A 12924-nucleotide genomic window follows, 5' to 3' on the forward strand; every position below is an offset into this window, starting at 1 on the left:
ATGATTTCAAATGCGTGTACAAAACTGAAAAATACCTTGTTTTATTTTTTATTCACAGGATTTTTTTTCTTTCCTTTTCAGGTTGTGGTCTAGAAGCATATTGTGATTTCTACAAGACACACGTTCCCATTTGGAGCTTTAACAAATTCAACCGTTTCATGTTCTGTGTAAGTAAATTTTAGGTTGCCCATCATTGAAAGCCAGTTTTTAAAAAAATCACAGGAGTGGATAATCCAGAGAACATTTTCTACTGTGTTTGTGATTCCAGTGGTTGGAAAGTAAAATTGTGGAGGAAGGGCTGGGATATCTCCAGGGGCTTACTTAGCATCATCAAAGCCTCTCCCGCTTCCCCCTTGCACGTTACCGTATCTGCTTTACCAATCAGAGGGAAATTTATCATGTAGGATTTAGAGGAGATATTTATGGCCTCCGTAAGCACAATGACTTTGACTGGTAAGACGTCAGTTATTCCCTTTAGGAGATAAAAGGCCACAGCTGGTGAGATAATAGAACAGGAACTGTTTCAGTATTTCAAAACAGAAGACCCAGTTGAAGAAGGGATTTTATATGGCATTTGCTTTTATTTTTTTCCTTCTATGATGAACAGGTGTGGGAGTCAATTCGAGAAGGCTGCTTAGATGATTGTGGGACAAGGGAGGGAGGTAAATATTTTTGATGGTTGGGGAAAGATTCAGATTTTCAAACTTTAAACCAAATATGTAGTCCAAGCCTTTTCTACCTGTGTACACAAAGGAAAGAGGAAGCTGGGTCAACATAAAATAGGCAGTTGTTGTTTAGATTATTCATTAAGTTATGAAATCTGCATGGCTACACAAAACAGAAAGCCGCTATGTGACAAGTGTTTGATGTGAGCATGCAAATGCAGTTTTAAATTCGTTAAACCTAATGGAACAAGGTATCTGGATGCGGGGGGAGGGGTTCTACTATTTCCTGAGCTTATACAGCAGGTTCTTGAATAATGTCATTTAAGTTCAATATCATTTCCTTACAATGTGGATGAGAAACAATGAATTCCTAGCTGAAGTCATTGTGTATATGGACTTTGCAAGTCCTCCCCATGTCTGGTTTCCTCCCAAAACCCAAAGCTGCATTCGGTAGATGAATCAGTGTGTCTCACTGGTCCCAGTGTGAGTGAGTGTCAGTGTGTATGAGTGTGCCCTGCAATGGGAAAGGTGGCCTGTCTGGGGCTGGTTCCAGCCTGGTACCGCGAGCTACCAGAATTGTCTCTGGCCACTTGAGCTCCTGAACTTGAATAAGTGGGTAGATGATTATCTTACTTGTTTTTGTGAACCCTTCTTAAATGTATGTGTAACTCTTATTCATTTCAAAGTTATTTTGATATTTATTTCAATATTAGAAATGTTTGGGTCTTTATTTTAGAAGTTTGGTGATTTTTTTTGTGACCAGAAATATGCTGTAGCAACTTAACTCTTATTTAGATCAATTAGCCTACGGTAAAGCTGTTTTTGTTATATGTCCTTTCATTTGAAGTCCCAGTTTCCAAGAACCTATCGTCAAAGGTCTTAGTGTACTTCTGGGCACACACTGGGCTAAGCATCTTACATTATCAACTAGAAGATGAGGTGAAATAAAATATGTTAGTAAAGTGATCTTGAAAAAGTTATCTCATTCTAATAAATTATAAGATTATTAAAATGACTTAGAACATATTAAAGCACTGTAAAAAGTAAATCTTAGTAGATGCATTAGGGGTGTGATTGGCATTGCTAACATTATTAAAATCTTTCAGTGCTGGGCTATTTCTACCCTTACAACCCCATAGGCCTGTAGAGTATCTTATAAGAAAACCCACAATAAATATTTGATAAATTGCTGAGTAAAAGGTAGGTATTTTGCACTTAAAGTGCTTGCAAAGTACCTCATCAACAAGAGAAAAAGGCAAGAGAATAACCTTGCTTATGAATAAAGTATCGATCACTTAGGCATTACATTTTCCATTTGTTCTATTTTTTTTTTCCAGCAGAAACTCTTGGAGAAATTGCATAGCATTATTTTAAACAATTCCCCTCAGGGGACCATTAAATAGGCTTTTCTGCAGACAGGATAGATGTCTTTTACAGCTGGTCGGTGTTTAGTTCTCTAAATTCTTGACTGAATAAAGAAAATGACTGGGATGTAGGATATCTGACCTATAGATTGCTCATTCTCTGCATGAGTCAATGTTTGAAGTCTGAAGATAAAAACCACCATTAATCACAAAGCTTTCCTATAGTCCTAAGGTCATATATCCCAGGGCCCTTCCAAAATTACCACGTGGACTGGCATAGGGAGAGATCTGCTCAGCTGTGGTCGCTTTTATGACACAGAGCTCCTTCTCTCTGGTTGATATTGAATGAGCAGGAAGGAAGAAAAGAAATAAAAGTCAGCTAACCATGGTTGAGTCAATTCAGTCCATGCCATTCAAAGGCTGAAGGGCCACCTGACTCTCCAGAGGCTGCTGGAGATGCAAGGCTCTTTCATCCTGGGGTGAGTTTCTGGTTAGAGGAAATACTGACTTGAATGAAACAAAGCGTCTGTACCTTGCTTTATTGGACAATGAAAGTTCCCATCATACTGACCAAAGATTGAGGATTTGAGACATGTGGGGATGCATTAATATCTCACATGTGGCTGTGTGTTTCCAAATGCTAATTTCTTTTCCTGCAAAACCAGGTATGTAAGGCTAAGGCGAAAGGAAACTTTTTCTCCTATGAAAATCTGGATCCAATTCAATCCCATTTCGTTTCAAAAACATTTATTTACTTTGTGTCCCTTAAGTAAATAGAATATTATTCTGAAAACACAAAGGAGGTAGGAACTGAAGTGAGTTGGGAAGTTAAAGGAAAGAAACGAAGGGAAGGGGGGAAAAAACAGAGAGAGGGTGGAAGGAAAGATTGCTGGGTGATCTTCTGTGCTGTTTAATAGACACCTTATTGCTTTCAATCCTCAAAGCAGTCTTGGGAGAATGGTGTTGTTTAACCATTTGCCAGAGGAGGAAACTGAAACTCAGGGAGATTGCTACTTGCCCAGGGAGGTAAATATTGTTCATTCAGGTTGGCTTTTTGATGTCTGAATTCTTTTCTGTAATTTTGGAATTGCTCTCATTTTGATTATTTACAGTGGGGATGGGACAGGAAACCTCTTGTAATTGGAACAGAAAATACTAGATGCTCACTTTCCCCTTTCCCAGACTCCCTTGAAGCTATGGCAAAGGCTCCGATAACCACAGGCATCTGCCCCAGATTTTTCCTCAGAAGTGTCTGAGAGGGAATGAGTAGAGAGTATGCGTGTGCTCTCTGACAGTGGCTCTTTGTCTGTCTGTCTGTCTGTCTGTCTGTCTGTCTGTCTGTCTGTCTGTCTCTGCTGTAAAAGCAGATAAGTCCAATGATGCTAGTGGTGGCTGCAGGGTTTTCCTTATGCAAGTGTTTTGGATACTTAATTTTGCATTATTCCTAGAAGTTGGATCTTATGCTTTTGTTTTCTAGCCCTTCTAATACTCTATTAGCTGTTCAGTATCTTTTTCAAAAATGCTTTGTTGTAGACTATTTAGCACATGCAAAAATATGGAGAGTGGCATAATAAGCCTCCATATATCAATTTCCTTCTTAAACAATTATCAATACATGGACAATCTTGTATTATCAGCATCTCTATCAGTTTCCACCCGTATCTGTACTATTTCAAAGAAATCTCAGGCCTCATATTATTTCATCTGTAAAATGTTCATTCTTTATCTCTAAAATATAAATATTCTCTTACAAATGAGCACAATATCATTATCCTACCTAATGATAGTTTAATATTAAATCTCTGTATTCAGATGTCTCTATCTTATAATTTTGATAAGTTTATAAATTATCTTCAAATCAGGATCAAAATAAGTTCCATACATTGCAATTGGTCCGTATGTTGTTTAAGTTTCTTTTAATGTGTAGATTTAGATTCAATTTTCCTCTTTTTTTTTTTTTTGAGACGGAGTCTCGCTTTGTCGCCCAGGCTGAAGTGCAGTGGTGCGATCTCAGCTCACTGCAACCTCTGCCTCCTGGTTTCAAGTGATTCTCCTGCCTCAGCCTCCTGAGTAGCTGGGATTACAAGCATGCATCACCACTCCAGGCCAATATTTGTATTTTTAGTAGAGATGGGGTTTCACCATGTTGGTCAGGCTGGTCTTGAATTCTTGACCTTGTAATTCAGCCGCCTCGGCCTCCCAAAGTGCTGGGATTACATCAGGAGCCACCACACCCAGCCACTCTTTTGTTTTTTAAACACATTGTTTTTCTGTAGAAATTCCCACTGTCAGGATTTGCTAATTGGATCCTTGTGGTGTCATGTGTCATGCTTTTCTGTCCCATGTGTTTTCTGCAAATTATTAGTTGGATCTAGAGACTCAGTCACATTCAGTTTTGATACATTTGGCAAGTCAGCTGCAGAAATGGTGCTGTGAGCCTCAATTAGGGCATATAAAATGTCCGGTTGTCTCCCTTTTTGTGAAGTCAGCAGTGATTGATGATTATTATTTAATATACTGTATCATTAGGAGTAGCAAAAAGATGATATAATTCTATCATACTCTTTATTTATTTTACTTTTTTATTATTATACTTTAAGTTCTGAGGTACATATGCAGAGTTGCAGGTTTGTTACATAAGTATACACATGCCATGGTGGTTAAATTTGTAACCTGGAATCCTTCCACAAAGAGAAAATTCTGATACATTACTTGGTTGACTTGAAGTGTTGGTCATATGGAAAAGTCAGAATAAATGCTTAATCTTTTTTATTTGCTAGTTTTCAAAATAGTTAAATAACTCGCTGGTCAAACATGTCCAATTGTTTGTATTTCTATAGTCGTTATTAACTATATAAGAAATTTAAATATATTCGATGCCTTTCAATCTGTTGCCATTATCTTTACTGATATTTAAATTGACTCATCTATGGCCATTAAGAGGCTTCTCCAGATGGCTCCTGAGTCCTTTTTACACACTTTCAGTGGTCTTTGATTGTATCTGTTCTCTGTGGTACACAAAGATCCAGGCTCATTTGTATATTGTACATTTCCTTCCCAGACCTGATGTCAGCAAATTTAAGACTAGAATTTTTGCTTAATCTAATTTATGTTACATATGTTTTTTTCTTTTTGTAGGCTGAAAATACAGAATTCCCAATAGATGAATCTTAGAATAACAATACCAATAGCACTACCAATAATATGATTACTGAAAAGAAAGAGAGATAGAGTGTTTGAATTTTTTAGTATCAGGGAAAATCAAACCCCACTGAGCATATATATGTAAATGTATATATACATATATATGTATATATATAGAGAGAGAGAGAGAAAGAGAGAGAGAGAGAGAGAGAGTTAGTTTTGTCTTCTTAAGACAACTAGAATAGTTTCTCTGTGTATGGTTATGCCACAGCGCAATGTCTAGTTGAGTTTACTTGTTTTAGTTTGCTTTTGTCCTTTAGAAATTGCTTTTTTCAAACTTAATTTTGTTATATAATCATGAAAAATATTTGACGATTCTACAAAAGCCACAAGGCCATAAGTTATAATAGAAATCTTTCTCCCAACAGCAAGAATGCTGTGTAAACAGTATATATTCACAATACCAGATCCTGCTATTTCTTCTTTCACACTAATTCCATTAGGCTGAACAGGCCTTGATGAAATAGCCACTATTTAGTGGGTCCAATCCTAGGAGTGTCCATACTATTCTAACTATTTTGATATATCTAACATTGTGGTTAAAAGATAAGGACTGTGTTGCACATTTCCTTGAAAAGAGCTGTTCACAAAGCAAAATATAAACAAGTGCTATGGCAGTATAATTTGTTTTGGAGAGTAGGAATGTAAGGGAGTATTCTGGGCTACTGAGGTTGGATAACATATCATGGAGGAGGCAGGATTTGAACTGGAGGGATTCATGAGGAGGGTTGAACACCTGCAAACTGGTTATGAAACGAGGAAGGCAACTCTGGTCCTCAAAAAACTTGTAATCTGTTGGGGAGGTTACCAAGAGTTCCATGTTATCTATACTCTAATAGAGACATGTGGAAGGCACAAAGGAAGTGTGCAAGAGGCTACTTCAGTAAGCCCAAAGGAAGTCAGAAAAGTACCCATGGAGCATTTGAGGCCCAATCTGAGTCTTGCAGAGTATGAGTTTGTCAGGTGGGTGTGCAGGATGGACTAGGTGTAGGTGAGACTGGAGTGTAGAGCGAGGCAAGACCAGAAAATAGTTCTGAAATGAGTTTGAAGGTAAAAAAGCATTTGAGTGGGTCTGAGAGCAACGAGAAAAAAGTTGAAGGAACATGCAGGATGAAATGTCTTCCTTATATATTGGGTAGGCAAGGGAGAGCATGAAAAAAATTTAACAGGGTTATCAAGTGCTTAGCTTTCTGTCTAAAGAAATAAAAATTGTAAAATGTAAGCTAAACTATAACCATTGACATACTCATGTCCTTTGTCATTGCAGTTTCATTTTTGATGAGTGGATATGTACTCAACAGTGGCTTAAAACACTTCCCATTTTAGATTTTTCTCCTCTGAATTATTTAGTGATCTGGAAACAAGACTTGAGTAAGGATCCTTGTGATCTGCTATTGTGAAGCATCTTTCTGTAGCATGAATAATTTCACCCTCTAATTTATCTCTTTGCAAATAAAACATTTAAATGCAAAGTCAGAAACGTGTTTATAATTGTTGCATGGGAATCCCCAAGAAACTTTCCGAATAGGTGCTGATGATAACGTGGCAACACTATTTGACTAGTTTTCATGTTTACTACAGAACAATGGAGAGTAATACACTCCTCTTAGTCCTTCTTGTTAGTTACTTGCATGTTCAATAAGAGGAATAAATCATGTGCAGGTACTTTGCACGAGGAACTAAATACAAAATATCTTATAGACCTTTCTATTGGACAAAAGTCATGGAGCTCATCCCTTTCCCAAAACCCTACCTTAAGAAATATAATGAAAAGAGTCCCTTCTGTTAGCTTGAGTGACAGCCTGGGAATTCCCAACAGACACTTAACCATAGGTTAAGACTCTCCCTCTGGGTGTCTACTCTAGAGGTGTTACCACCAAAGTCTCAAATTTCCAGATGAGGACTGAACATAGTGCTGATGATATCTAAATAGCTTTGTGATTGTATTTGATAGGAAGTAAAGGGTAATTAAATTCTTTGATGGGCCTATGCCTCTTGCTATAAGAGGGGTCTTTTTTTCCTCACTGAAATTAAAAGAGACAGAGTGGGCCGAGTGGTGGTTCACACCTGTAATCCCAGCACTCTGGGAGGCCAAGATGGATGAATCGCTTGAGGTCAGGAATTCGAGACCAGCCTGGGAAACATGGCGAAACCCCGTCTCTACTAAAAATACAAAAATTAGCCAGGCATGATGATGGGTACTTGTAATCCCAGCTATTCAGGAGGCTGAGGCAGGAGAATCACTTGAACCTGGGAGGTGGAGGTTACAGTAAGCTGAAATTGTGTCACTGCACTCCAGCCTGGGTGACAGAGTGAGACTCCTTCTCAAAAAATGAAATGAAATGAAATGAAATAAGGTAAGATAAGATATAATAAATGAGACAGAGTGTCTTTGGACAGAGGGAGGAAAGAGACTTAATTGTTGCACTCCCTAAAAACAATAGAATGAAAGATTGTACCAATGGGGGCAAGAGAAAATATATATTTAATATCTACTGTAAGGTTTCCTGAAACTCCAGTTTGGGAGAGGTACCTGGAAGCACAGATAAGTTTCTATGTAAGATCCCTCCTATTGCCATTTAATATGGAAATGTAGGGAGGGAGAGGAAGGATCAGAGTCAGAGAAACCAGAAATGGGTCTATTGCAAGAGTTCAGGTAAGAGATGGTGAGGTCCTTAGCTGGGATACTGGCTTTGAGATGAAGAAGAGGTGGAAGATTGAAGGCCATTTAGGAGGGATGGAGTGGGGTGGGAGCAGAGAGGGAAAACAAGATGTCGTAGTTATTAATGCTTTTTAGGTGCGACAATGGGTAGAACATGGAAAGATGGTGTGAAAATGGCAGAGTCCCACAGGCTAATGGTGGCATTCCTGCTCCCACTCTGAGCTCTCCCAGCCCTGTGGCACTCTGACTTCTACTAACTGGTGGGGTCACACTACCATTCTTTTCCAGAGAGAAGTACTGAGCAGCTTAAAGCATTTGAATGGGAGGAGGAGAAGAAACTACAGCTACTTCGGAGAATGACGGTAAACACCTAGTCCACTCTGTATACACTAGAGGTAGGAGAGGTGGTTCATACAACTCCACGTGTGCTCAAAGTTTTCCCCTGGCCTTCTTGGTTAGTTCTGTGTTGTCTAATATTTCAGGAAAAAATAATGTAACAGAGTTCTCAATCTCAAACTAAACCCTGAGCTTTATTTTTTTTTGAAACACTGAAGCAAAGAACCTGGAAAAGCCATTATTTAGAAGTTGCAAGCTGTTGTTTTGACTCCCTAGAAGTTGTTTCATTTCTCAGGGCCAGCTGTCCTCTTACAGAGGGAGAGCCACCAGAATGGGATCTTTAGTAATACAAATCAGAACAAGCATTAATTCAGTATTCTTCATAATAATAAAATTCACTGCCCACTTGAGTGCACAGGGTTTATTATGAAATGGTAACACCCTTAGCCTTGTGGATGAGGGACCCCAGATCTGAGCCCTGTGATTTAAGGGTCCAGAATTCTAGCTCTGCTCTGGCTATACCTCTTCTCATGGGGCAATGAATCTGTAGGCCACATTAGAGCACATTCTCCTTCCTCCTTCAAGACTAAGCTCCAGGCAGGCAGATTCAATAGGTGCACTGCCAAGGGTCCCTGTTACTGTTAGGGGCCATAAAAACATTCAAGTTTCTTTTAAAATGAGAAGGAAAGAATGAACTTTTAAGTTGAAAACATATCTGACATCATATCAATATATTCATTCCTATACCAACACAGTTGTAAGATGTAACTTGTGATATAGTTTATGGAAAAGGAGGGCCACAAATACAAAGGCACCTAGAGTTCATTAAAGACATAAAGTGGTTCTTTCTCTAGCCAGCCAGAACCCTAGACTTTTATGTCCAAGAGGTCCAAGCCTACTTCCAGGGCCTACGAGGGTCTCTTCCCCAGGTGTCTTCTTTGAAGAGCAGACAGCACACTGGTATGAGCACCCCGAAGCACACCAGTGACTACGGCTGATCTTGTATAGTCTGTGTCTGAAGTGTGGGTGTATGGCCTAGCGTGTTCCTGTGTCTATGTGTGAGGCATCTTGTAATAGGAGATGGCGTTAGGGGCAGTATGAAAGGGAGCGGAGACAGGGGCTGGGGCTAGTTCTCTTCACAAGATTGTGTTCTGGTGCAGAGTGTGTAGACAGCATCATTTGAGCAAGCTGTATGAGAAAAGACATCGCAAATGCTTTGAATCTGGGAAGCGTCACTGATCCTTCACTGTTATTAAGAAGATAACATTGTACACTAAGCCCGTCAAAGAGATGCAAGTTAAGTGCAGGCTAATAACAATTTTCTGTAAATAACTTAATGGTGAATTTTATCTATCAGCTGCTGTTAATTTTCTGGTAGAGAAGAAACTGTCTTTAGAAAAATATCTCAAAAAGCCACTGAAGTAGAAAGTTTCAGCATGCTGAAGATGGAACGTGGAAAGGTGGAAAGTTCTGGGCCCTTAGTGACATCACTGAGTTGCTGGACCTGGAACCACTGTGTGTCATAGTATTAGATAAATATTCCCACTAAAAATCTCCTTACTATCTCAGAGATTTTTAGTGGGAATATTTATTTCTGGCCTCGAGTAAGACCTTGCAGGATTAGCAGTTTCATCTGTGTGTTTATTTTCTTTGTTGTCTGCTCCACCCTACTTGATTGTGATCGCCATGACATCAATGACTATGCACGTTTTGTTCACCCAGGAATATCCAGTGCCTACCACGCAGAGCGTGGTGCGTGTGCATGCCCACTTGGCATCTGGTGTAGCAAAGAGTGAAAGAAGGAATAAATGCCTTCTCCCATGATGAGGGGACATGGATCCAGACAAGCTGGACATCTCCCCAGGCCCAGCACTCTGCTTTATAAGTTCTTCCAGTACAGCATCACATGCCGTTACAACAGAGTGAAATCTCCCAAGAACACAGCTGATTGTTTCATGCTTGCAAAAAGGGCTGACTAATCTTTCCTTCTCCTGTAAGGCAAGCCAGCACTCTTCCAGTCTTCCTTTAGGTGGCGCCTCTTCTTGTCAGTCAACACATGGATCCATTATAGAAACATCTGAGCTAGTCAAGTTAATCCTTAACTAAACTGGAGTAGTGCTGATCATTCGGCCTTAAGAATTGAAAAATCACAGCATTGCTGAAAGAGAAGGCTTTCTTTTTTCAGGTAGAGAGGCGTAAGTCTTAGGCCAGGAAGCTTCAGTAAGAAGACAATAATTTCACAGAAATGCATTAGCTTGGGGAGTCCAACTGCTGTTCTTGCATGTGAGAAATTCAGAGGAGAGCTCTTTGCTTCCTTGCTCATTTCAATGTTAGGAGTCAGGCCTTGCCCCCGAGTGCTCAGCTTGATACTTACTCACTAAGCCTTGAATTAATCCAGTGAAGCTCTAGGCCTTTTATGGGATTCACAGGAATAAATAGCATTTAAATGTATGTTCTCAAAGGTCAAGTCTTTGACCCAAATCTGAAGATTGAGAGAATTGTTCACTCTAATAATTCTGCTAGATCCCCAGCTTCACACAAACCATTTATTTCAGACTAAACCTTTAACAATCTTTTCTTACCTGTAGTTTTGTTGTCATTTAGAAAACACAGAAATACTCGATTTTAATTGGAACTAAGTGACAAAAATAAGCCACTTCATGCGTTTTCTGGATAATGGTAAAATGTAAGGGAAAAAGCCACCTCTTGTTCCAAGTGGTATTTTACAGTGATTTTTTTTCCTTTTGACTGCATCGTAGAATTCTACTGGAGGCATTTCTGGGCAACTTTTTCTTGTTAACGAATCATCCCCTTTGAGAATCAACAGGTAATTTCAGGAACCCAGGTGTAAGTGATTTAAAGTGGACTTTGTGGGTGGAACCAATGTTTACCCAGTGCATTCATTCGACAAACATTTGATGAGCACCAAATTAGAGTTCAGCTACAGATAACAAACACCAGTTGAACTAATTTCATCAGAAAGCTACTTGATAGGAGTAATTAGGTGCTTACAAAATAGAAGGGCTGGAAGCCCAGGCTCTAGGCTGACGCCCATGTAGCTAGACCCCGGAAACGGAGACTCCAGCTGCTGCAGAACAGCCAAAGGTGTTCATGACTGTGCTTGTTGGTCAGCAGGCGCGTGGCCCTGCCTCGTGATACTGTGTTTTTCAGTTCTCGCGTGGGTGAGTCTATTTGGAGAAGTTGGTTCAAGATGCAGCTTGACTCTCAGGGAGTCTCTGTAACAACGCTTAATGTTGTTAGCTTTCTGGCCTCCAGCATACAGTGTGGTTTTCTGGAAGAAAGATTTAATGTAGTTAAGGATGCCAACGTGTAATATCTGATGTCCATTTCTGCCCTGCTTGGGATACAAAATAAAAAAGTCAGTTTCTGTCCTTGAGAAGTGTGCAGTTTAGTGAGAAGACAGACTCTTGAACAAAGAAGTATACTTCACTATTGCCAGCCCAGGATTCGAGACAGGTATTAAGAGGAACCGTGGTGAGTGATATTTTGCATCTGGTGTAGGACAGTTCTCCAGATGGCTGTGGACCAACCCAGTTCTCCCCCTTTCTCACTGTAGTTCTTAAGAATAACTAGAATGTGCTGGGAATGCAACATCCTGAGATAAGGCCTAGGCTCTGTTCCAGTCCCCTCTAGAAACAGGATGTCCTTCAACACATTAATCCAGCAGGTCATGTTATCCCTGGAGTAGAAAACCCAGAGAGGGTTGCTTTCCAGGGTCCTTCGTCTGTGGTGCAAGTGAGGCACGCACAGACGAGACTCCACCTGCCCTGGGCAGCTTTCCTGAGCATGGGAAACCTCTGACCATGAATCCTAGGTGTCTACTGTTCCTTGCCGCCCCTTCACGGAACCCGTTGTATGTACGAGTGTTCTCTCTTACTGGAGCAAGTAGTGAAAGTTCAGCCCAAGATTCAGTGGGCTGAAGTGGCCAGTGCGCAGTGAACCTGCTCACTGGGATTTGATTGTGAACTTAAAAATGCATTATTCGAAGTGCTTACCTTTAAAAGGGAAAATATTCTACTATGAATGTGGACTCCCTAAAACAGCAAAGGAGATTAAGGGAAGCCTGAAGGTGATGAGCACTTTGATTCCTGCTTTCCCAAGGAGACCCTCTGATTCCCTGTGTGGTCCCTCCATTTCCCCTTCGGGAAGCTGGATGCCATCGTGTCCCTTAGTTAGACAAAGGAGTGGCGTGGGTTGCTTGGTTGCAGTGAGTCATCAGGGCACTGGTAGAGTAGACTGGCACACAGAAATCCTGAAGCTGAACTCACTGTTAACCTTTGAGTCACAAAGTTCCACCCGCCGCCCCCATGACCTCCTTCCACCCTCAGTCTGAACCTGGATCGTATTCAAAGATGTTTTCCCCTTTCTTTCCACTTACCTTCTGAATTCATTTTGGAGGAATGTACCAAGATCCTTTGAATCCTCCAGGAATGTTGAACTCAGTGAAAAGCGACGTGGTTAAGAAAGCAAATAATATGCTGAAAGATGTTCACTGGAAGTGGCTAGGGACATCAAAGAGACTGATGCATCTGCGTTTCAGAAAGCCAGCAGGGGTAACATTTTAGCTTACCTCATATTCCTCCTGCTTCTAAATTGACTATTTATTGCCCATGAAGTTTCTTCCTTCCCATGGGGCAGAATACTAATATAGTTAGCCCCAGGAAAGAGATGT

At 40.2% G+C, this 12924-nt stretch overlaps 1 protein-coding gene across 14 annotated transcripts in view; it reads left to right on the plus strand.

Annotated features, from left to right (window-relative positions):
• Nucleotides 1-12924, plus strand: part of LOC108589162 (uncharacterized) — a 434713-nt gene that overhangs the window by 393055 nt on the left and 28734 nt on the right. For 10 of the 14 annotated variants that reach the window (XR_013529709.1, XR_013529710.1, XR_013529711.1 and 7 more), the window contains 2 exons: nt 82-167; nt 8184-8230. Coding sequence is in view for 2 of the 14 variants with exons in the window: in XM_078356545.1 (XP_078212671.1) it covers nt 82-167; nt 8184-8255 (158 nt within the window). In the remaining 12 variants the exon portion in view is untranslated. Of the gene's footprint in view, nt 1-81; nt 168-8183; nt 8258-12924 lie in introns of those variants that run through there. The other 4 variants (XR_013529689.1, XR_013529690.1, XM_078356545.1 and 1 more) reach the window with 2 other exon arrangements.

The sequence above is a fragment of the Callithrix jacchus genome, chromosome 19, assembly GCF_049354715.1.
Source record: "Callithrix jacchus isolate 240 chromosome 19, calJac240_pri, whole genome shotgun sequence".
Classification (NCBI taxonomy): domain Eukaryota; kingdom Metazoa; phylum Chordata; class Mammalia; order Primates; family Cebidae; genus Callithrix; species Callithrix jacchus.